At 39.7% G+C, this 26,428-nt stretch overlaps 2 protein-coding genes across 5 annotated transcripts in view; both read left to right on the top strand.

The window, feature by feature from the left end:
- LOC146001596 (uncharacterized) overlaps positions 1 to 14,577 on the top strand; it is a 38,052-nt gene extending 23,475 nt beyond the window's left edge. Inside the window, exons 1-3 of one of the 3 annotated variants that reach the window (XM_083139125.1) lie at positions 4,500 to 4,596; positions 6,016 to 6,122; positions 10,910 to 14,577. In XM_083139125.1, coding sequence (XP_082995251.1) covers positions 6,121 to 6,122; positions 10,910 to 14,528 — 3,621 coding nt within the window. In that variant the 5' untranslated portion in view covers positions 4,500 to 4,596; positions 6,016 to 6,120 and the 3' untranslated portion in view covers positions 14,529 to 14,577. Of the gene's footprint in view, positions 1 to 4,499; positions 4,597 to 6,015; positions 6,123 to 10,909 lie in introns of those variants that run through there. The other 2 variants (XM_083139142.1, XM_083139133.1) reach the window with 2 other exon arrangements.
- Positions 14,578 to 16,309: 1,732 nt separating this feature from the next.
- LOC145989105 (uncharacterized) lies at positions 16,310 to 26,085 on the top strand. 2 transcript variants are annotated; one of them, XM_083124406.1, is made up of 2 exons: positions 16,310 to 16,397; positions 23,047 to 26,085. In XM_083124406.1, the coding sequence occupies exon 2, from the start codon at positions 23,062 to 23,064 to the stop codon at positions 26,017 to 26,019; it is 2,958 nt and encodes a 985-aa protein (XP_082980532.1). In that variant the 5' UTR covers positions 16,310 to 16,397; positions 23,047 to 23,061; the 3' UTR covers positions 26,020 to 26,085. The 2 variants fall into 2 exon arrangements, with proteins under 2 accessions (XP_082980532.1, XP_082980526.1); XM_083124400.1 differs by lacking the exon at positions 16,310 to 16,397 and adding an exon at positions 17,137 to 17,218.
- Positions 26,086 to 26,428: the final 343 nt, after the last annotated feature.

The following is a 26,428-nucleotide window of genomic DNA, read 5'->3' as shown; positions in this document are numbered from 1 at the left end:
CCCGATATGCGCAGATCGCTGCGGAGCACTTCCTATTACGTCATCCTCCCCACCACTCTTTTACTCACTGGTCTGGCGTTGAGAGTACCAGTGGTGCCAACTCAGCAAAATTAAGCTAAAACATATATGACAAACAATTTTCACTGTTTAGCGTGACGGTGCATGCAAGCTCCTATTATATCAGTGGTTCATTTCATTTAATCCGGCCTTTGAAAATGCGTCCGGTGCGCCGATCGTAAACTGTAGTATTATGCACGTGCGTTAAGGTTTATAACGAAGAGAAACTACAGGGCGAATGACTTCATTTTCTGAATGCGACATCGAGCAGTGGCCAGTTTTTTTTTTGTTGTTGTTGTTGTTGTTGTTTATCCTACAACAATCACTACGAGAACACAATCTGATAACACGCTTGCCTGTGTTCTTTTCTAAAGCATTGAAATGTTCATGCTCTTTACTCTTGGCTGCAAGATTCTTACTTTGAAAGAGATAGACTTATGGACGAGCGTGTAGATGAACTGAATTAGACTTGGTGAAGCCGATTCAGACACGGACACAGATTCATTGTTAGACACAGACTCGGATGAGTGGGAGAGTGAAACTGAAGAAGGAGAACTGGAAAACATTTAGAAGTTGAGCTCAGTTCTATCGTTTATATATTTTTCATTTTTCTATCGTTTTATTTCATACATTTCTTATGCTGGTAAGAAATATCCCTAATATAACTTCATTCATTTAAGGTTTAAAGGGAAAATATCAAAATGTGTTTAGAATTTAGCGTAATCAATAGGTAGCGTAGGTGACGGGATACTAATTCATGCCTTTCACATTCAAATTTCGTTGAAAATTCTCAGACAATTCCGGTCCCTCCAGGTTGTAACACTGTGAACGAAAGTCGCCGCAGACAATGGAGTGGGGAAATGTGAAGTGAGGTGCGCAAACAATGGATTGCAGCGTCTTGTTTTTAAACTTGTCAAGTTATAGTTCAAGCTCTAAAAGACACTGATTATGCTTTGCGCGCGTCCTTCTGTGATGATTTCCTCGCATTAATGGAAACGGATGGGTTCTCTGAGAGGTTAATTTACAGTGATGTGACTTTTCACCTTTCAGGGAAAGTGAATAGACACAACGTAAGGATTTGGGGAACTGCTAACTCCCATGAATTTGTGGAACACGAACGCGATTCTCCCAAAATGAATGCCTTTTGTGCCATTTCCCATGAAAAGATTTATGGGCCCTTTTTGTTCCATGAACGTACTGTGACAGGACTTGTTTTCCTTGATATGCTGCAACTATGGCTCCTTCCACAGCTTCATTCAATTGGATGGTGCCCCTGCGCATTACCATGGCAGCGTTCGGGACCATCTCAATGGGCCATTGGAACAACGTTGGATAGGTCGTGCATCTCCGGAGGATCGACTTCTCCTTCATTGGCCACCTCGTTCCCCCGACTTGACCCATGTGATTTCTTCATGTGGGGTTTTGTCAAGGATCATGTTTACGTACCACCACTTCCAACAACATTGGATGACCTGCGTACCCGCATCACAGCAGCCATTGCTGATATTGACCGCAACATGCTACACAAGGTTTGGCAGAAGATAGACTATCGGCTTGATGTGTGCTGTGTTACGTGAGGTGCTCACATAGAACACTTGTGATTTGTTTGAAAAAAACTTTGACAATTTACCTTTCTTAGCACATGTCTCACAATAACATTTGTTTATTATATTTCACAGAATAAATGTCTGAAATCAGGTCCATCATTTTGACTTACCCTGTATTATACTTTACCTTCTCTACAGCAGTACTAGTCCTAACAGACACATTGCTAAATTATCAAGCTGACGATCTTGAGATGTAACGATTCGATTTCGGACATCACCACTCCCAAACACCACTAGCGTTGACACAGTTGCTCCGACACGCCCCTATGCTGTGTCCAGATTGAAGAATGTCTGGCCTGAGATACTACGGAGCCACAAGTCGCATAAATTTCTAAGTCACACACACACTTACCCGACATGCAGATCAGGCGACCCACAGCCCAGTACTTCCAAGGTTAAGTCAAAACAAAAGCGTTCGGGAGATACCAGCATTTATCGGAACAATTGGCCTTGACTCAAGGGAACCCAACTATAAATTTCGAGAAGAGAACCCGGAAGAGGGCTGATGTAATATCTCGAACACCTGCCATGAATGGTGAGAGGAGAAGTGCGTCGGGGTGGTGCTAGGAATTTTCTTTATGGTTGAACAGGTTTATCTTATTTTTCCTGAATCAACTTTATATACATATTTATTACTCACGCACAGGGGCGGGGTGAAGGAAAAACCGAAGGAGGGTTAACAAGGGTTCGTTCAACCATGGGCAATGACACGCAATTTTCCAAGTGGAGTCAAAATATAAAATAACGTCGTCCAATCACGATTAACCTATCTGTCGGTAAAGTGTACTTAAAATAAAAAATAAAAATCTAAAAGTTGTGTCCTAAAGTGAGATACGTCGGGAGATTGAAATATAGGTGGAGGAAGAGACAAAGCGATAGTGTCACAAGAAGTAAAATACATGAGAGAGGGGGGATAGAGAAGTAAAAAGTGAATAGACGAAGAGAGAGTGAGAGGAAATAAAGAAAGTGAAAGAGAAAAAAGAGTAATAAATTAACTGAAAGCAGAATAAAACAAATTATGGGGTAAGTAATTGAGAGGCAGAGACGAGAAAACACTTTAGAAAGTGAGAGAATAACGATATAGAGGGACGGAGAGTAAAAAACAAAAATGACACAAAACGATGGAGAAAACAGAAAAAAGTGAAAAGTGGGCGTAACCAAGAAAAAGGATAACTACACGAATACTGGTGAATGATACATAGAGCTGAAAAGACACAAATATAGATTTCATTTTACTTATGTTATTTAGCGTCGCTTCCCTGCTACTTTTGGCTAATTACGGCGATGAGTATGAGTGATAATATAATGAAATTGATGAAGGGACACTCACAAAGGACACTCATGCTCAGGCCGGGATTCGAAACCGGGAGCCCTGGCGTCGTAGCGCGCTGTACTAAGGGACATAGAAAGAAGTGAAAGAAGATATTATACAAATAAGAAGACGTGAAGCCAGAGTAGACAATTCTATTTTTTTTTCAGGGGGGGGGGGGGTGTCAAGTCAAGTGACACCCTTGGTCCTCCCTGCGGACGGTGATGGGTTCAAACACATATATGGATCCAGGAATACCACTTGGGAGAAGCAAGTCTTTCGGCCAGAAGTCTACAACACCGAAATTTTGTAGCTTCACAGGGTATCGAACCCGGGAGCGTTCGTACCAAAGCGAGAGAGCTAATCATTAGGCTACGCGGGAGCCCGAAAATAAAGTTCACGGGTTCCAATCCCGAAAGACTAAGCCGGTTCATGATTTTTCACTCACCCTGTATCTGAATTCTGTAGTTTCACATTTAGTATACATTTCAATAAGTCTAGATTATATTACAAATATATTTACAACCATCTTTCGTTTTACATTTTTTTCATTTCCCAATTCTACATGTGTTTTATTTAGTATTGTAAAGGGACTAATTTTGACTAAATATTTAACCTTAAATATCTTTCTTATTCGAAAAAACACCTTCACCAAATTTTTGTGTGATGTTGAGCCTCAAGAGGTCTCACTGCGGTGTAACTCTTATATTTTTCCTGTCCTTTATTCGAGTTACTGAAGCTTATATAAATTAGGGGGAAAATATCTATTGCATTCAATGTAATATAAAACGGAAACTACTAACCCGAGAGCAAAAATTGTAATAAAAAAAGTAAAGTGTTCCCCTGTGCATAGCACCACGCCATGAAGGCGTATAGGGGGTGTGGGGGTAACGCCCCACACTTTCTTGATCCGGTCGTGAGTGGGGGTGATGAGATCAGCATCACGCCCCTGACCGACTTTACCCCCCAGGGTTTCCCCCAGGTACCCATGTTATTCGACGCTGGGTGTGCGCCGGGGCCGCTTCCACAGTTAGAAAAGTTCCCGGATTTGAACCGGCCGGGGATCGAACCCGGGACCTTTAGCATGGTAGTCAGACGCGTTACTGACTGAGCCACCGCGGCCACCGAAAATTGTAATACTCTATATATAAAAAATCTGAAGAATATGGTTTTCAAATCATAATTACCTTTATAATTAGAGAAGAGAAGTTACATTGATTTCCATAAACGTGTGAAAAATCTAAAATCACCGTGCGTAACAAATTGGAAATGACCGCCAGATACAAGCCTGAAAATAAATTTCCATTGTCTTTTTTGAACACCTAAAGAATATAAAAATAAGTGGTTAATAATAATAATTATAACGTGTGTTCGAAAAATGTCGACTGAAACAGTTTTGGGAATGTAACAAAACGCTTAATACCCAGTTTGTCGCATGCTTTTCTTGCCGAAAGAATTCTCTTTATTGATTCAGCAACCGAACTACTGTGCATGCAACAATGAAGCAAATATTACATTTTCCTTGGTTACATGCCAACGAAAAACATGCCACAAAATTTCTAGTTCTTTTCTCCTTCATTTTAAGCAATTCGTCAAAATTTTTAGCTGATAAATTCCGCCCAGGTAAGTATTTCTGACAGCATTTTCAATAGTGCGTGCTTCACGAGAGAGCGTGGTTTGAAAAAGACATGCGCAGAACCACGAAATCGGGTCACGTTTTCGCTAGCCAATACGAGTCAGTCGGAAGCATGCATCGGTGCAATGTAAACCTGTGTTTAGTTGTAATTGTCAGATTTTTTTAAATGTGTGCAGGAAAACCTCGTCAGCGATCGAAGATGATAAAATCACTAATATGAAAAAAAAAAAAGTTTCACAGTGTGCCCTTTTAGATGCTTTGATAGTGAAGCTAGATCTTCAAATAAAAACGGAACTACTTCATGAAATATGAAGAAAATGTGGCTTGAGACCAGCAAAGAGAAGATTCCATTCCGAAGGTTCTGAGTTCGAACAACGGCCAGAGCATGAGTCTTTGATTGCGTTAACTGATTCATCTTGCCATGAGTCATAGTCATTTATCCTCATAGTACGTATTAACCTAAATATGTAATGCAATGCAATTAAAATGCAAATAAGGGAACGAGCCCAAATGTTATCCCCGTTTCTAATTCAATATTCCCCGTTAAATTCTGCAGTTGGTTAGCGACTACAAGAAACTTGCGTAGCGAACTGGAAGTGTCGTTCCCTTAGGCAGCTTTCACACCAGAGTTATCGAATATCGATGGTAGTGTCGCCTCGGTCTGATGGTCCTGCATAAGCAGTGAATGCTTTTTTTCACAGGCGCATCGATAAACAACTGCACGACGCACGCTTCTGAGAAAACGGCTCAGTCCGTCGTTTCCAAGTAACACGTGCCCCTTGTCGTTTCGTCTGAAAGTCCCCATAATTATTCCAGTTATTTATATTTGTTATAGTGCAAAATAATTTCTTCCCTATTCTTGTCACCATTTTGCAACTTCCAAAGTATGATATTTCAAATATATATAAAAAGTAAAAATAAAAAAAAATAAAAAATATTATTAACTATTGGACATACTTGATTAAAGCTTTTAAAAAATACATTTCGCAACATCAGTTCCGAAATTTCAGCAGTAGTCAAACGTACCTAGATGTATATGTGTACGTATCTACGCGTGGATTTGATTTTTTGTTATTTAGCGTCGCTTTTCTTCCACTTTTGGCTAATCGCGAAGATGAGGTGAGTGATGAAGTTGATGAAGGAACTCTCACAAAGATCGCCCATGCCCAGGCTGGGATTCGAGCCCGGGACTCCTGGTGTCGTAGCGTGGTGTGCTAGCCACTCCGCCACGGGAGTCGGGTGGTGTAGACTATCGTTGTTTATGGGTCAATGAAAACCCCTTTTGTTGTATTTAACCTCCTTCCCAGCAAATTTTACCAGTTTTCCAATCATGTACGATAGTGTTACTTTATATATAAATCTACGAGAAATAACCACTGCTGATGGATGTTCTTTTTGTCATTTAGCAGCAAAGATGGCGAAAGATTTTGGAAACTGCTTGTCACAAAGATTTAAATTATGACTTACCACACACGTGTGCCACATAACTACATGTTCTCTTCGTCGCTAATATGTAAGTACCTGTTCTTCAAAGCTGTGTTTTGTAATGACACCGCAAATGCAACCAATTTGCAGTTTCGTTACCACAGCTAAATGTTCTTGCGTAGAATTAATTATTGGAATCAATGCTCGAATTGGAAATGGTTAGCAAGGCAGCTAAGCACATAATCACGAGCAACTTTTCTGTTATAAATATATACTATATATACATTGTATACATTGTAATATACATTGGCAACTCTGTTCATGTAATTTGTTATAACTATTAGCATTCAAAATTTCATAATTTTTGTTTTGTCTTTTCAATGTATTATTATTATTATTGCTATTGCTGTTTCATTCATTGTTCCAGCTGACTTTATACATGGCCTATATGTACTAAAGATGAAAGCGACGAACATTACATATCTATGTCCATTAGTTTATAGCCTTCATATATAATCCTTTTTTTTTCTTTCTTATTTTTATTCAATTTGTATTTTGGTATTCAATGTTCATCCATCATACATGTATTAAGGATATGTTCATATATTCCATTTGTACTTGTGTTAATCACCCAGCGGCCCTCGAGACCGAAACACGCCCGCTATAATAAAGACGATTTTATTATTATTATTTGCTTAAGCCTGGGAGCTAGCTGGATGAATGAGCCTATGTATGAACATGGCGACAATGGGGTACTGTTTAATGCTTTGAGTAAATTTTCCTAATTCCTGGGAACGTTGAAACGGTTCAAGAAATGTTACGTCATTCTGATAAATCGCATCGAAGGGGGGCATTGAAAACAACCACATAAAAATACGCTGTTAGAGTATAAAGTGACACCTTAAGTAGAACTGTTTTGTACGGCGAGATAGGAGACAAATAAGTCTGTTATAGAACGTATTATACTATGTAGGTAATACTAACATCTTTCTTCTGAGATCAAATTTGCGTCTCTCTTCAAATTTGAGTTCTTGCCGTACAAAAAATACGCGTACAATTTACATACTTACGTACGTAAAATATGAAGGGGTGTGTGTGTGCTGTTCTCCCACTTTTCAAGGAAGTAGATGGAGAGAGTAGGAAAATATTGTGTGTATTGAATGTTGATACGCGTGTATTTCAAAGATAGCATTTAAACATAAAGACTACTGTGATATTTTATAGGCTACAGTACAGCATGTTATTGTATACTATTATTTTCTTGTTGATATTACTTTTGTGAATTGTCAGATTATACACTCTTAATAACTTTAATAATACTGCTAATAACACTAAAAATTTAAAACTTGGAAAGAAATACTTTCAAGACTGTACTTACATTGAGCAATACGAAAAAGCAACTCTCCTGTTTTCGTTCTCTCCGCGTATTTAAAACTGAAATACAAAAACCTCAATTGTCGCGTATAAAGATAAGAGCCTTTATAATTCGCCGCGAATTGTTATGGGAAAGATAAATTATTGACACTTTCACACGGGGCTTACTCGATACTTGGAAATCGCAAGTCATGCTAAGTCAAACTTCTACGTTAGTTTTGATAAGGCAAATCTCATATTCTCAAGACCTGTACAAAGAGACCAATAGTGATTTATCCACACACCACAAACATTCCCTTAAATTTTCTCAAAACCCCATTACATTTTTCACAAATGCCCAATTATGGTAATTTTGCCTCTAAATTTAAATATGAACTTTAAACCTACTGGAGATCAACCAAGCTAGAAAACGTTCTGCTAAAATTAACTGTTGTGCGCATTTCTACAAAATTATTATAGGTAGTCAAAGATTGCGATAAAATGCTGATGTGCATCATGTATCATAACATCTCCCCTTCTCAACATTATATTCCCGATCACGTGAAGGCAGCAGTATTTGACTGTAATAAGGTAATTGGAGTAAAGGCCAAATTACAAAAATATATATAAACGACAAGAAAGTAGAAGGTAGCAGAACGTATACGCTAAGGAGGGGATTGCGGTGTATACCGTCCTATATATCCTCGACTACAACCCTAGACCCAAGAAAACATTGAAATAAATAGTTGATAGAAAATCTTGCTTCATGAACCAGACATTTAGCTCCATTATTCAGCTCTTTTCCATTATTCTGGGTTTTACAATTCCACTTCTATCTTGCACGCGTATAAAAAAGCTAAGCGTTCTGTGGAGATATTTTATGGATATTTCACACCGAAGCGACAGCGTCACTTGAGGATTTCGCCAATCGAACGCAGGTGTGTGCGGCCTGTCATGCCGCTACGGTGTGAAACGTTGTTGTTGATTGACTCGTTCCCAAGCGACATGTGTCGCGTGTCGCTTGGGTCTGAAATCTCCCTTACAGACAAGCGCAAGAAACACATATATATCACTGCTTCAATTTTCAATTTTATGGCCGAAAAAGGTTTCTTTCACGCTTCACTTCAAGCAGTGGGACTTGGTGTAGACAGCGTCTCACAACGTAAGAGAATAAGAGTTTCATTTGTGATGAGAAGCGTGTCAAACATCCTCACGTCTTACTTCCATCTGGTCAAGGGTCTCTGGCTGAGTTGTTTTCGATATTGGCGCGAATGCAGGGAGCATTAGGCGGTTGTTTGGTCTGTTACGTTCAGTTCAGTTGTACTACGTGCTGCTTTCAAGGCATTATGTTTTTAATGAGAGATGAATGAGCTTTAACTTGAAATTTTATTGGAACAAACATCCACTACTTGGTCAATGATACCTACGGCGCAAAAACCAGCGTCTTAACTGCAGCTGGGTGAAGTGGCCATAACTACACCATGCCCGTATATTCAGTGAGGAATATAGACGCAAGTTTCTCACCTTACAACAGTGGCAAATAACTTCAACGCGTGTTCTCCTAGAGGGTCAAAGTGGGTCATTATAGAACAAGGAAGGCGATTACAAGGAGGGAAAAAAAGGGATTAAACGGGGATAGGGGGCGGACTAAAAATTGTGTGTGTTCGATTTATTAGGAGTTTATGAACCTGGTGCTATTAAGCAACTAATTGAGTTTTCTTGATTTAAGAGATTGTTTTGACGTCCTTAAAATATACGAAATTACTGAAATCATATTCTAAACGAAGTACTGCATAACGGGTGGCCTTCGTTGAAGGTATCCAAATGCCCACCTCGCTTCCACATATTACACAACGGAAACTGCGGCCTCCCCCATGGCGCAGTGGTAGCGTCATTGCCTTGTAATCAAGGGGTCCCGGGTTCGATACCCGGTGGAGGCACAAGTGGTTCGGATCCTACTTTAAACTGTAAGAACAGATGAAAGTCGCTACATCTCAAGTCTTTCCTTGGCGGTCAACACTTCAACAATGACGACGAGCTGAAAGAAACTGTTTCCAACTGGTTGAAGACACAGGCGGCAAATTTCTATGAAGAAGGTATACAAAAACTTGTGCCACGCTATGACAAATGCCTGCAAAATTTCGGCAGTTATGTGGAAAAGTAGTTTAAGAGTTGTAGAATTTTGTGCAATAAATAACTTTTCTGTATCTGTACACAATTTAATTTTATTACCAAACGGAACTTACTTTCTGGACGTGCCTTGTATATTACTCATTGTCTTTATTTTCCTTTTTCTGGGGGGGGGGGGGTAAACGTTTTCCCACCCATAAGTAAATGAAAGCAACTTGCAACGTGCCACCACTCGTAACTCCAGGGTATGGAGATCCGAATTGGCAACACACCGCTCCTTGCTCCGGGTGGTCAGTTGGGAGCACCAGTTCTCACCCAGGGATCGGGATTAAGACGATCCACCCTTCCTCCAGGAAGGAAACCACCGAATTGCGACACGTGACAGTAAATAAAATTCCAAATACTTTATAATTAAAATGTCCAAAATCTTTAATCACGAATCGCGCGCGTACATAGTGATTCGCACAAGTTAAAAGTTATAATTTGTTGGGTCATGCACGCTCGCTGGCAGTGATAAGCAACTTATTTAACACGAGAGTCCGCGCACCGCCTTCACAGTTAATAGCAAGACCTCAACTGCTACCTCAAGCGCGAGGCGCAGCATAACATATTGTTCTAGCTTACAATACAAACTCATAACATAAAATAACACAAGAAAAACTGATAATTTATATAACACATCAATGTTAATTAGCGATAGTAAGCTAAAGTTCAGGTTGGCAACAATTAAAAATGCCAACGTGGAAGTTTTTACATCGCCAAGAACACGAAGCGTGTTTCCCCTACTCCTAACATAAACAGCCAATAGGAATACGATATTTTATTGAAAACTAGGGAGAAATACTTTGCTATGATATTACAATATTAAACTATATAGAAATAACTAAACTGATTTTATCAAATAAATCATATTTGCCCTTGTACATAAAAAAATGATTAAATAAAAATTTAGTTTATAACGAAGACAAATTACTTAAATCTTGTACATTGTTGAACAAAAATCGATATTAAGAAGAAATGTATTTAACTTGTGCTTGAAAAACAATGAAAACGTTTCATATATTATTTGGGATAATCATTAGCCTATAAATTTTGAATAAATATTGCAAAAATACGCGAATAATATAATATAAAACATAAATATATGCATGAATTATGAAAACAATTAAGTATAAATAATTTAATCCAAGTTCTTAACTTGAAAGTATACGAATAAGATAAATGCCAATATACAACTGAAATCTGCCTAACATGGCGGTCGTTACAAACTAAAAGTAGCTAGAAAAAAATCCTTTTACAATAAGAAATCAGAATGTAAAGGACTCAGATTTACACGAGAAATTCATAGTAATGTATAGACGTGTGCATCATGTGAGAATTTTATCTTTTCAGGGCCACGTTGACATTGCACAATATAGAAACAGGACAAGCGCACAGTTCAGATCCAAAAAGCCTGACAATTCCACAAAATGGCTCATTTAGTGATGTAGCTGGAGGAGAACATGTTTCGCTCAAAAGTCTAGTTACAATGGAAGAAACTGATAGAAGTGAGGTAAAAGAAATGCTACAGACCGTAGCTAGTCCCCAAACTTCTAGTGTTGGTGATCAGTCTAACAGTACAGTCAAAGAAGGCCAAATTTCAGACGGAAAAGATGCATCTGATAACAATGTTGCAAGAACACTAGCCTCGAATCCACAGAGATTGCATCCTAGCAGAACTGAGCCCTTGTTTGATATTTCTGGAGCGAAACACCCAAAGAAGCAAGTCAGTTATGCAGACAAAGTGCCTTCGAATCTGGACAAAACCTCTATGGAGTCTGTTTCTTCCCACGTGACAAAATCAGCACCTCCGAGCAAAGCTACCCTTTGCCCTGGCGACAGCGAGAATGACGTCTCAGTGAATGTCGTCAGCAGCCATCTTGTTACAGGCGAGTACTCCAATCCCCATAGTACTCACCGAGAAAAACCCACGAGCATACAATCTCTAACAACAAGATCAAGTGCTCCCGATAATGAAATCTTCCACACACACCGAAAGCTACAGTATGCTGAGGACCTACGCAAGAAGCTACCAAAACCTAGACGTCGCTCGCAATTTAATGATAAAGTCACAGGAGGTTTGTTTTTAGAATTACCACCAGACGACAGACGTGTTCAAGACGGAAAAGATATAATCTACTTCCACAATATACTCGGGGACAGCAATACACCGTCTGATGACCACATAGAAACTATAATGCGAAAGTCTTCCAACATCAACAACAACCACATGAAGCCAGATGCAGTGGATACAATCGACTTGGAGAAAGCATTCGAGAATTACATATCTAAGCGCACTTTGGCTCCGCCAGCCAAAAACAAAAGAAAGGATGTGGGTCACTTTACCTATAGCGCTAGCCAACGCACAGCGAGTCAACGTAACAATACACGTTATTCCAGAAGGAAAGGTAGGTGCGATATGAAATTCAACCCCAACACCATTCGAGGGTCTAGGTCACTACTGAGTGACCATAGTAGACCTCGTACAACTAGAAGCAGATCTCCATATAGCATAAATGTTGGCGCCTTTCCAAAATTGTCTTCCGGTACAGCATCTGCATTGAACTCAATGGCACCAGACAAAACAGAAGTTTGCGAGAAACCGAAAGTTGAAATGAGCCAATCAAAACTCGCGGATAGCTTCTGCACTCTAAAAGAATATAATTGGGCAACTTTCAAAGATACATCCACTGGTCCAGAATCTACTGTCCAAGTGCCAGACGGTTCGGAAGCAACATTTAAAGAGGTGAAAAACTCGGATTCAACAGTCATCAAGAATATAGACGAGCAAAAGGTGGACGTCGAAGCCTCTCTTTCCAAAAACCTCACGTGTCTCTCCAGAGTAATGACTATTCTTCCAGACAAACAGGACATTAAGAATTTATCAGATCGATTTCAAACGCTGAAAAAGTTACACAATACCAGGGTGATCGAGGGAAACTCTCTCTTGTCAGGAAACGATCATCATCTCAGCAGACAAGAGGACAAAGTGGCAGTACATCAAGGGGTTCAACTTCATCCCAAATACGAACGAAACTCGAAGAATCATCCTAGCGAAATAAATGTTAAGAACATGTCCGCTTTCCACTCAAGCAGTGATAAAAAGATCACTGCTGCATGCTCCAGACAGAACTTTACATCGACGACTGCCAAAAACCTTGTCAAGTATACCCTTCTAAACGTCCTGTCGACAAATGCTTCTAGCTCCCAGACAGTTATGGCTACTAGTAGGAAATCCACCAACCCGTATTATTTCCGTATTCGCAAATACAAAGGAACAAAGATTTCGAACAAGCAAAAGATCGCGAAAAAAGATTCTTGTTGTAGAAACGAAGATAATCTAGTTTACGAACAGCACAGAAATCCGGAAAACATATCTGAAACTTCAACTGTGACTAGTGATTCCGCCACCAACCAAGCTGTACAACATCTCCTTCACACCATAATGAACGAGTTCCAGAATCCTCACAGTCTCTCCTCAAACGTCATGAACCATACAGAACGAGAGACTCGCTCGCCAATGCAGTCAAAAGACGAGGAAGACAAGCGAGGAAATCCATTTTATGTTCAAGGAGAGGCCTTCCATCACAGGACTAATAACATATATGAAGACTATGCCGCTACTGATCATAAGTCGTCCAGAAATTTCTCAGTACCCATTTCAGCCATGAGCAAATCAACCGACTTCGCCAAATTTTACGATTCGATTGGAGCTGCGATTTCTTCACTGCTACAAACCAAGTTACTGTTCGATAAAGTGCTGGTTGACGAAATGGAGAGAACTAATCTTGAAGCCAAAAATAAGGCAAATAGCGAACGGCCGAAGTATCACAACTGCGGTTGTGCAGAAGGTCCTGCAAACAGCCTACAGAATGATTTTGAGAGTCGAGTTGCGTCAGGAAATCACGCTTGCAACAAGAAAATAGTTACTTCATGTGGCGACCCAGACGAAAAAGTACATAAGAGTGATAAAAAATGCTGTAGGTGCAATGGCGTCACACAGTGTGTTACATCGCCCAATGAAAGTAGTGATTTTATTGTTAAGAATCAACCAGGGTCGTCAGAGGACGAACCCAGTACTTCTAAGATTTTTATGAAGTGTCATGACGCTGCAAGAAACTTTGAAAGTCGTATCCAGCAAAACTCACCAATCAGTTCAGACCACCACGTGAGACGCTCACAGCATTGCAAATGTTGTAAAGCTCCTTGCCCGTCTGTATCTATGAAAGAATGCCTGTCCACCGATTCTCGTGACACTACTCTGGTATCTTCAGAAGTCGATCCAGGGATAAGCAGTATAGACCTAAAGGAAGATTATAGTAAGCTACAATGTTCAGGATTGTGTCCGCTGCACAGAAAACAGCCGCCTGTTTGTGGCAAATATTCCGATGTGCAAGTTTATATGCAATCTTGCGACTCGCTCACGTTTTGCCACAACTGCAATAACTTAAAAGTGCGAAGAGAACACGTACCAACAATGGACATCGCTAGCGGCTGTCCACTAAGTATCCGCACCAATGAATCCGCTGCAAATAGAAACTTAAAATTAGATCGTCACCTGTACGAGTCAAGATCCTCCAACCAGTGTTCATCTTCATCAGCAGACTATTCGCAAACGAGCAGCAAGGGTAGCTTACGAAGTTCAACAGTGACGCCATACTGCTGTCCTGATTGCGAAGGCAGAGATCAATTGGGTGGGAAACAAGTGTTACCTCGCCAGTACAATCGCACAGCTGGAACTATTGGAAGCGGACGAATGGAATTCAACCCCGAATATATTCATGTTCCAGACAGGGTTATGTACACTATGGCAAGAATTAATGTCTTTCAAGAAGGTATAAAAACATTCGAGGTGCTGGACAAGAACATGGGACAACAAGATGATGACAAAATCGACATTTTTGTCACATTCTCGTCAGATGAGATGACGCAAATGGAGTTGATCAAAGATAAATCCACAAAACAAAAGTGAAAAAAAAAAAAAAAAAACGATTTGTATTTTTTGTTTGAATAAACTTGCTTCCCCGTTCTTGATATTGCATTTAGCACATTTTCTACATTTCTCTCATGTATATGTGGCTTCTCTTGCCGCTTTGGCAAATCGCCGCAATAAGAATAAATAATAACTTAAAATGATGAAGGGGAACATCAGACCGGTACCCAGCAGAGGGACCATAAAGGCCATGTACACCCTAGAACTATTAAAGAGTTTAATGTGAACCTATAAACACCTACGAAAATAACATTGACGATTTATTTTAAAGATTATGCAAGAATTTTGATTTTGTCCTTGCATAAATGGATGAGTTCGTTGTGGAGAGAGGCAGGCTCCAGAAGTCTGCAGTTGTCAATAGTGGGTAATTTTAGTTTTATAACAATTGATGCAAAGTTACCAGACGTCCAGATTTAGTTGGGACAGAACATTATTTTTAAATACCTGTCCCTACTTTTCTCGACCTGTAGTCGTGATGCGCAAATGTATATATATATTTTTATTAACTCGCACTTAGACATGTTCTCTATTTTGATAATCATTGCTGATATGTATAATTTAATTTATAGACATTAGCATAGTTATTTAATGTCAGGAAAGAGATTTCTAGTTTCACTGAACAAATGGCTTTTAGGTTTCAAATTATATTTTGTTACCCTTAGAGGTTTACCCTTGTTCCTGAACAGTAAATAACCCGTGGCATAACAACCCGTGAGGGTCATGCCTACCTACCGACTTTCGGCCACAGGTGAGATCATCCAACCGGTTACGGGGTGACGCGTGGTCAGCACGACGAACCGCCAGTCGTCGTTGTAGGTTTTCTATGGATGGGTTACGTTACTCATACTTAGCTTCCCAATTTCCTCGCGATGGTGGGTGGCCACCGGTCCCATCACAGGCCGAAAAAGTGGTTACGCTTCCCCAGGAGACTCGAACCTAGGCGAGTCCCATAGCACTAGACCAAAGCTTGCGCCTTAGACCCTACAGCCACGGTGACGGACTTTCCCGAACAGTATTTTTCTGCAAAATACCTAACTCTAACACAAGATATCCTGGGTGTTCGTTTGTTATCGCTGACATTAACAACTGCCAAAGACGTCAAAAAAACTCCCCACTTTTGGCTAATCGCAATGATAGGGATGAGTGTCCACGTCGGGATTTTAACCTGGAAACTTCGGTGGTGAGTACACGTAGCCTATGTGCCAAATTATATTCTACTTCATGGATTTTCTACCGTTGATCTTGAGAAACATATTTATTTTGGCCTCTGCTTAATTAGCACTTTTTTACCTATAAACTTTTACTTATTTACTTAAAGTGACCTACACAGAATCGTATCCGGAACGCATTTTAATTAGGCAATCTTGCCGCCTGTAATAACGCACGCGACTAATTAGTAATGGCCGTCAGATCTAAACGCAAGCCTGAAAAAAGTTTTCATTGTCAGTTTTGAACATTGATTGATTTATTGATTTGCTTCATTTTACTTCGTTTTCTGCCACTTTTGGCTAATCGCGAAGGTGAGGATGAGTGATGACATGATGAAAGGACACTCACAAATAACACACATGCCCAGGCCGGAATTCGAATCCGGAATCTCTGGCTTTGTATCGCTGTGATAATCATTTTTTTTTCGAAAAAATGGAAACCCCTAATCGGTAGTTTTCCCCATTATTCTCTTTTTCTCAGTTTTTGCATAAGTCAATTTTTACTCAATTCTCTGTTTCTCTCTCTTTTTTTAATTTTCTTTTTAGGACAAACACAAACATACATGTCTGAACCGGGATTCGCACCCAGGACCCCTGGCCTCGTAGCGCGCTGCAATGACCAGTCCGCCACGGAGGGCAGGTAATTTTGAACTCTTGTAGGATATATAAATAGGTGCTTAAATTATTAATTTTAAAAATGATGATGCGACAAGGGTTGGTGGAAGTTGTATGGAATGACCCTTCTAATTATAATATGTATTGCAAACTGACAATAATGTTAATTTAATAAGGCACAAATACTTTGAAGAAGGTATAAACTTGATGTGACTCTTAGAAGACATTTGTTTCGCGAACGATGTGAACAAAAAGTTTCACTAAATTTCCTTGCAAAGCATCAATTTGATGTAAAATTTAGTACAAAACCAGACTGGCTTACTGTAAAATTTACCTGAAATTAAAAGACAAATTATTTCTTCCAATTTTTCTTTACAAAATTGATAGAAAATATAGAAGAGGGAGGGATCGTTTTTCCTGGTTGGGAACTAAATTAAAGATGTAGGGATGGAAGGGAATTGTAGAGGGGGAATTTCCAGCTCCCCCTTTAATCCGAAAACTGGTTGTAAGAAATGTAGTAGGCTATATGTAAAAAATATTTTATTTAGAAAACCGTAATTTTCCTTATTGTTATTGAAATGTTCAGAAAAGTAACTGTTACTTTTAAGTGCGTTACAAGTAACTCGTTACATCTAAACATCGATGTGTGTGTGTGCGTGCGTGAGAGCGTGTGAACGATGTATTACGACACAACAATCAAAACATAATAAATATTAGGATAGACAGCGGTTGAACATTATTCTGATTTGGGTAATGCAGTATCCCAGCAACAAAAATCCAAGATGTAAGTTGCTGGTATTTGTTAGCATTACAAATAGCAATAAAAATGGCATGGATTAAATTGCTGTAAGTTGAATTGTGGTTTATTCTTATTTTCTCTTATTAGGTTTGGTGACTGATAACTTATAAACTGGTTGGTTAATGGTCGATGAGTTTTCACTCATATCTATACAGGAAAGGAATTGGGTAGTTCGTTAAAGGTGAAAGACAAATTAAGGATTATTGATGTTTTTGAACTATAAGAAGAATTATGTTATAAACAAGGTTAACTGGCTATAAGGATACGTCACGGAGTCATAGCTAAAACCAATAGTTTATACATTTCTGGAAATATGTACTATGAGTAACTTAATTTACCATTAAAAACTGGGTTAATTTTCATGAGCAACATGAATACCAAACGAATTGAGAAAATGAGTGAGTTTTTAAAGTTTGTTATTTGACTTGTAATTATTAGAGCTACAATATTGTATCTTCAAGACACATGTAGGCTAAATATACACATTTAATGTTATATGTATTATTTGCACATTCTTACTGGTGTGAAATGTATTATTTTAAAAGATGATGCATCAGGTGGAGGCAAGTGAAATGCATAAATATTATGAAAACGTCAATAAGCAGAGGGCAATATATGCCGCATCATCAGTAGAATTCTATATAAAAAAGACAGAGGATACAGAATAAAAAGGAACGAATATAAGAATGGACAATTTGTCTCCTGTTATCTTTGCGGTTCTCTGTACATGAGAGCTCAGCAAGCATATCTCAGTTGCTCCGCCAGCAAGCTTCCACCTACCTCAGATAAAAAACTAGGCTGCAGACTGTATTATAGCTTTACCGCGTCATTCTAATATCCGCTAGGGCCTCCCCGATAGCGTAGTCGTATCGTCGTCGCCTTGTAACCAAGGGGCTCCGGGTTCGATACCCGGTAGAGGTACATAGTGGTTCGGATCCCACTTTAAACTGTAGGTCCAGTCCCAATTAGCCTTACTGTGCAAAAAGTGTACTTAAAACACCAAATCAATCAATCATTCAATCCAGATAAAATTGTTAGAGTCGCCATATGTTATTTAAAGAATCCCAAGTTTCGAAAACGTTTTCAAAAACGTTTATATTTAAAAAGAAAAACGCACAATACATTCTAAATTCTAAAAACAGATCTGTTTAGTATTCTCACGAGAGATCAAAGAAGAGTCTCTCGTAGGGTTACCAGATTGCTACAAGGGAAAAGTAGGACATAATGTCCCAAAATGTAGGACTTTAGGTCAAAATGTAGGACACAAAACACTCGCAATATATAATACACATTTCTATAACACGTTAGAAAGTAATTTAAAATTGATATTTTTTAAGTAATTTAAAATCGACACTTTTCATTTTTAAAATAATATAATTTCATAATGAATTCTTAAATGCAAAATTTCTAAATTTGTAATCTATACTAAGCAATACACTTCTTGCTACATGTTTTAAATGGTACTTCTCAGAGGAGCCAATTTTTTTCAAAATTTCAGGTCACGAATTCATGAGAGACTGAACAGTCAAACTCTTTCAAATTACACTGAACCAGCACTCAACTTTTTAGACTTTATGAGAAAATATTTCTACTGAATAAGAATGGGAAACACCTTCTTCCATCAGTATAAACCCCAAGCCAATAAATTTTGATCAGGCACTGAACAGTGACATCATCAGAACGTAGCTCCAAAACTTTGCTTCCGCTTTTGTTCTAGCAGGACAAACTTTTCTTTTCTTTTTGGGCAACGTCTGAATCAAAATAATTTCACTATTGAGTTTGGGACCGCAGTCTATAAACTTGTGTTGTGACTTGCATGATTCTCTTTGTTCAATTGACACACGTATTTTCCTAATTAATATTATGTGACGCTCAAAATGTAGGACTTTTATGATATTTGTGAAATTCCTCCCGGACGGCGGACATAAGACTAAATTGTAGGACATATCCAGGAAAAACCGGACGTCTGGTAACCCTAGTCTCTCGTTTACATTTTATTCATTATTGCTTAGATATGTGTTGTAGCTTTGGTGGTGTCGTAGACGAATTTTTATAAATGTTTCACTTCACATGCAGGTTCTCTAGAATGTTTTTTGAAATAATTATAAACGCTTCTTTTAAAATTTAGAATATCATATTGCTACATCGAAATATACTTCTTTTCAAGAAAAGTCGTTACTGAAACAGGGCCAAAGTACAGTACCAAAAATTTACCCTCCTTCCAATCAATAATGCTCCAAAACGAACTGACCTATTAAACCCTTTTATCGACTGACAGGACTTTCAAGTCCCACATCCTACAACCGTTTTCTACATGACACATTTGGTTTCTGTCTCGGCGGGATTTGTGTCCCTGTTTTGTGTAGTGTTTACTACCACAACATACGGCAGGCGCTGCTGGAAGTACTGTATATGCAAGGGAGCAGTAAGCAATTTCTTAGACCTAAGTGTCAGTAATGCAGCCATATTGACCTCATAAAAGTGCAGTGACCTTAGATTTATGAAAATTACATATTAACCTTTTAACATAAAAGCCCGAGTATACTCGGGTTTCTAATTTCCACGAAAATATAATATCCCGAGTATATTCGGGGTAACTTCTTTTTATCCGTACACATTTTAAAAGGACGATTATACTCGTTTTTCTATGTTTCTGCATGTTTCCGCTAGATAGTGCTGTTGATGTTGTTTTTTTGTCTTTCCGGTAGATGTCACTAATCTCCTTCTTTTGACGTTTATTTTCGTCTACGGCGTAGGTGTGAGAAAGTCAGTTCGGGTGCCTTTGTTTTCTTCCGTGTTTTTTGGCGGTATTATTCTTCTTTTGTGAAAATGGAGAGTGAAGAAGAGCTTGATATTGAGTTCAGTGGTTCAGATAGCTCCGAAGAAAGTCATGAAGAAAGTTCGGAAGAAAGTGTAGGGTCAGATTCATCGGAAACTGACTTTGCAAGTGCCAGACAGTGGTGTGAAATTGATACTTCTGGACAACTCCCAACTGCCCGACCACGCTTTACTTTCACAGGTAAGCCCGAAGTGAATTTCGAGCCACATATTGAGGATGTTATGCACTACTTTTGTCAGTTTATTGATGATGATTTTGTAGGAATTTTGGTGACTGAAACTAACAGATATGCAAGGCAGACACAGGCACGAGAATGGAAAGACACAACAATGGAACAGAGTATTGTAAAGAAACCTACCTATCAAATGTACTGGACTAAGAATCCAATTTTAGCTACACCAATTTTTCGACAAATTTTGCCGTTTCATAGATTTGTGAATTTGAAGAAAAATCTGCATTTCTCTGATAATAGTACGTATGACGCTGAGAATCATCCTCAACCAAAACTGAATAAAATATGGCCAATTTTGGATCACTTATCTACCAAATTTAAATCTGTTTGTACTCCAGAACGAGATGTGACAATTGATGAAAGTCTGATGTTATACAAAGGACGGTTGGGATGGGTCCAATATATACCTATCAAACGAGCCAGATTTGGCATCAAGTCATTCATGCTGTGTGAATCGGCAACTGGATATGTCTGGTCCCTAATAATATACACAGGCGCTGGCACTAAATTTCATGAGGACTATAAAGATTTACCCATGTCATCACAAGTTGTCATGACACTCATGAAACCCCTGCTGAATATGGGATACTGCCTAACTTTAGACAACTACTACAGTTCTCCCCAGCTTGCCGACATTTTGATATCTAATAGAACAGATGTGTATGGCACTGTGCGTCCCACAAGAAAGAATATGCCTCCATCGTTTCAAAGGATAAAACTGAAGAAGGGAGAGACTGCAGCTTTCCAACGAGGTAAACTTCTTGCACTAAAGTGGAAAGACAAAAGAGATGTCTCGATGTTATCCAGTTTCCACAGTGCGGAAATGGAAACACGCAGACAAAGGAACAAACATGTTGTGAAGCCTGTGGTCGTGTTTGCATATAATGATACAATGGGAGGTGTTGATAGGGTAGATCAATACATTGCAAACAATCCATTGCCACGAAAGAGAGGTAAAAAATATTATAAGAAAATATTTTTCCACCTCTTAGAACTAGCTGTGTGGAATGCCTTCGTACTCTACAGAAAACATGGAGGACGGAAGAGTGCCCTTGACTTTCGTGTCGCTGTCATTGAGAAAGTGGTTGCTCATCATCAAAGAGAAGAATTTTCACCGAAAGCAGCTGGTCGCCCCTCAGCAACGGCAGCACCAATGCGACTTGTTGGTCGCCATTTTCCTTCAGTGATTCCTCCAACTGAGAAGAAGCAAAATCCTACAAGAATGTGCAGAATGTGCAGCAGTGTGCGTGATGCTAGAGGGAAGAAGGCTAGAAGAGAATCCAGATACATGTGTGAGGAATGCAGTGTAGCTTTGTGCATTGACCCATGTTTCAGGGCTTATCACACAGCCAGTAACATATAAACAATGTATTTCACGTTAAGTGGTTACACTTATACATGTTTTAGGACTAATGACAAAGTCCCTATAATATAAACAATTGTTTTCAAGTTCACTAATTAGTGTTTCAGTGCTTTTTTGTGTTTATTTTGATTATTAAAATAACTTATCTTGATTTTTTAACAAGTTTTATTTGTAATATTTTACTCATTGATAGCACGAGTATACTCGGGATTTTATTTTAGGGGCTTTTCAGACGCATGTACCTCATTGTTGAGTTGTCAACAATCAACATTATTATAACCATTTATAATGTTCTTAACTGATTATTTCAATGGAGTAATAAAAAAATTACATTAAAATCGAAACATTTTTTTAAAAAAAATCTGTATGTTAAGAGGTTAAAATAACTGTAAGTACCCCAGAACTTTTTATAACTTATTCTTAGCTCACATAAATATGGTTATAAAATAATTTTGGCCAAATATGATCAGAAAGTTGTTTTATGAGCAAATCATCACTTCGGACTGTGCAGTCCCAACAGGATTCTACTGGTGTCTACTGTGCCCGAAAAAAATTTAATATATTTTCCTCACTCTAAACGTGGTGTGCCCAGATTTTCAAAACTGGTGGTACTGTATATACAATTCTTCTTAGCAGTCAGCCCTCATTTGCCATGTTTCCTAATATTGACGTTATTTTTTTTACGAATACCGGGCCAAATGGGGAATATGACCCACACCAACCCCCCTTTCTTGCACACTCCAATGTTCTAGACAACTCTTCTTGGTGTTGTAGGGCTATGGCACAAATATCGATATTGATGAGGATATTGATGGGCGACTGGCAGAAAATATATCTGTCTGATGTAGAGACACCATTTGAGTATAATAGCGATGAATATAAGGTAGTGGCGTGCCCAATGGGGTGTTGGTGAGGTTAAAAACACCCCTCCCCCTGCCCTTTGGCCTAGTATTTTTTTAAAAAGACCATCAAAAAGGGGGAAAGGGAAAATAAGGGCTGGCTAATAAAAAAGTATATATAACTTGCCTCCTTGCCAAAATCCAGGGCACGCCACTGTTGGGATGTCAAGAGTGATGACTCTTTTCATTTACTTTTTCTTGCTCATTTGTCTCTTAATTTATATATTTGTCTTCAGAGGAGTATATTCTAAAATTTGTAACAGGTAGAGTGTAGATATTTTGCATGCAAGTGTTGAAGGGAGTATATATTTCATAACTAAGCACCATATGATATAATATACATCATTTATCTGTTTATAGTGGTCTGTCGGGACTTTCCGGTCCCATTAATTATAATTAGTATTATTACAATGTCAGAAACAAAAATTGTTGTCAATCCTGCCAAAGGAAGTCTTACCCATACAAATAGACGTTCCAAACTGCCATTTTGTTCCATAACAAAAATTCAGGTTATAAAGGGTTGGCGTTTCTGTTATTTATAGAGTTATGCTTTCACGATGGCCATAGTAAAGAAGACCCCAAAAGCACATTGCAGAAGGTTCGGACAATATCCTAAGATTCCTCGACAAAGAAGATACTACTACGACTCCCTGCAACAAGATGGAGATGTTGAGGATATGTTCGGAAATGAATTTGCAACAACGCCGCGTGAAACACGCAGAGAACCAAAAGAAATAGTGGAAGAAAGCAAAGTTGAAGATTCATTGCCAGGAATTCTAGGAGCTGGTAATAAAGGCAAGGATACAAGAAAAATAGAGTCTGGTAATGTAGGAGATGTTCCAGAAAATTCGATACATGTAGTCTTGAAAACTCCGCTCGTGCCGTATGTAGATGAAGCCATACTCGTAGGGCAAGAACACTTGTTAGATGCCAGAAGCTCCAAGACACCTCACAAACGAGATGAGAAAGGTAGGCAGAGCGATAATCAAAGACTAAGAGTTGTGCTACAGGGTAGAGATTTGATTGAGGCTCTTCAGAAGCAGTTAGAATTTTCCTCTTCGGAGCAGAGAGCTAGATTTGCAGAAGTCTTGAGCTCTGACGATATCAACCGACGTTCACTCTCGCTTGTACAGCTGCTGGACTACATGACGGTAGTTCACAAGGTGTTGAGCATGACTGTGGAGAACCTGGACATCACGACTCAAGTTTTAACATGCCCCTCAATGTTCGACGGGAAAATGGACCAGGAAGCGAAAATTAACGCCGCCTCGTCGATGCTGGACCAACTAAGTCAAGCTGCGCTGAGCACATTCAATATGAACTCTAACAGCAGTGAAGCTCGGTGTGAAGATGCCGCTGCTGAAGCTTCAAGCGAAAGGCAGCCGCCTTCCTCTAGCTACGAAACTGAATTGTCCCTTGTTGGGTGTCTCTTGAAGATTATAGAAGACCATGAACAAAAAGAGATGGGAAAGCCGGAATCTAGAGCGCCAGGGAATCACGAAGAACCAGTTCGATTACAGGAGCACATAAGTTACTCGGTGGGTGGAAATTCTGCAGCGACTAGTAATCAAGAGTGTATCAACGAACGCGAGAAATACTTAAAGTTACTGCACGAAATCAGAAATGAGCTGTACGAAAGTAGTGAGGAACCACACGACACAAAGGAAAGTGAGGCATCAGTCATCTGTGAAGACACGATCTCATTCAGCTCATCGCATACTGAAGAACGTGACAAGAAAGGCTCAAGTAGATACACAGCGCAATCTAAATCCGGAGAAAGTACTTGCAAAATGGATCAAAGCAAGAAAAATGAAGGGCCAAGGAAGAACACGCATCTGACCATAAAAGCGAAACTGGCACGAACGAAAATCCCGCCATCGAACATGAAGTCGTTCTTGCTAATAAAGTTGATCAATGTTATCACAGGGAAAATGCTGAAAGAAACGTTCGGATTTGGAAAACTTCCGCAAGGTAGCTGCAAGGACCTCGGAACATCTTTTCCTGGTAGCAAAGTCTTCCAATCCTCGAAAAGCAAGCGCGAACATGGTCTTGAGGATGAAGGAGAGAATAGTCGAGGTGGTGAACTGAAAACGAATTCTGGCTCCGTGAAAAAACAGGACGAGAAATCTAACGGCTATGGCTACACGTCAAGCAGTTCTGTTAATTATCACAAATCTGAGACAGTTGTAAAGCAATGTGAAAATGAAACATATGAAAACCTTTTAAAGGAGCTTCGCCAAGTTTTGCACTTTAAGCAATACGGCAATACTGAAATGAACGAAACCGACACATTATCACCGACACAAGACTTCCTCGAGCCTCTCAGGCCTAATAACGCGTGCAACGTTCAGGAAGAACAGTCGTTCTTCAGTAACAACTATTCTACAAACTGCCAGTTGAGGCAAATGCGATTCAGGGGTGAAAGAAACATTGCAGGGCGATCATCCCGTGAGGAAAGTCGAGTAATCAGCGCTTCGAAAACTGAAAACCATTCTTCCTGCCAGTCTGCAACTTTCAAGGAGAGCAGACCACTCCACGTTTCGTCAGAAAATGCTACGATGAGCCCTCTGTTGCAGAATGCTAGAAGAGACATGAGAGAACGTGATGTAAGTTCGATTTCTATCAATAGAGGCCCAAAACAACAACGGAAAGCTTCGCAGTCGCCGCTGCCTAGGATACTGGCTCCAGTTCAGCAATTGTACGTCCCTTACAGTGTTGCGCCAATGTCCACCTCTTCCGCTAACGGACAAAATAACGTCATACTTGTCATTCCGTCTCGAGACGACGACGAATCATGTCAGCAGTCTCGAGAGTCATCGTTATGCAATCGATGTTACGAGCAATTGGGACACGACACTTCAGGATCCACAGAGCAGCATGTCAGATTTCCATTTCCAAGTCAGTTGATACCAGATCAACAAACTCCTACCATGAATGCTGATAACAGAAGCTACCTTGAGTCTTCCCTCTTCCAACCTCTAACGTTTTCTCCTTACGGTAGTTTACCTGGTTTCGCTAACGAATCGGATGGTAGACCAACACCGTGGTTGTCGAACGCCTTTTCGATGTCTAGAAACCCGACAGATGTTCATCGCGAAGAAGACATTCCTGGAACATCAGCTCGGCAATTTCTTGACAGGTCTACGGATCTGCAGTGTAGCTTGGCGGCCATCAGAAATGCAGTCCATACGCAATTCCCCCCGGCTTCGGTACCACGACACTCGGGACGCATTCCGGATCCTTCCCACAGGAGACTCGGAGGTTTCTATCCCGGCAGGAGGCTCCCAACTCTGAGACAACAGGCGTTCAGGGCCCTTCACTCGAGAGGCGCCAACCCGACTGGCCGAATGCAACAACGCTCCTCCCAGAGCAGACGGGGCCTCTTCCCCCCTAGGATGGACGAACTTCAAGCATCGCCAACGCAGGAGATGCAGGGGACCCAAATGCAGGACGAGAACCAGTCACCTGCAACGCCTCGCCGACGACGCAAAACAAGAACAATATTCTCTCCTTAGGCATTCTCGATTTGGTTGCGGTTTCTTATAGGTTCCTTCCGTAGTCACATTAACAATAAATTTCGATTTGCACAGAAATAAGTTTTTATTGATTGTCGTTTCTATACCAGTTCATTGTGGGTTGTACTTCAGTCATTAGGGATGGTGACAAGACAGAACTTGGCAATGTCTCGGTCTCGTCTCGAGTTGTAAATGCCTCTCTCGTCCTCAGTCCCCCCTGTGATGCAATTATTCATCATAGGCTCACAGGTACCATTAATGGATTGACTTTATAATTCCTATGGAGTTCAATAGTGTTACGTCACAGCAGACGACGCGCTGGGACTGAGTCTTCACAACGAGAAAACGCGTTTTCTTCCTATCCAATTCAACGCTATTGTCCTTCGGAATGGGTAGCTTTAATTATTGT

This window comes from Lepisma saccharinum, chromosome 1 (assembly GCF_977018435.1).
Source record: "Lepisma saccharinum chromosome 1, izLepSacc3.1, whole genome shotgun sequence".
Classification (NCBI taxonomy): Eukaryota; Metazoa; Arthropoda; class Insecta; order Zygentoma; family Lepismatidae; genus Lepisma; species Lepisma saccharinum.
This window is presented reverse-complemented; position numbering and strand designations above follow the sequence as displayed.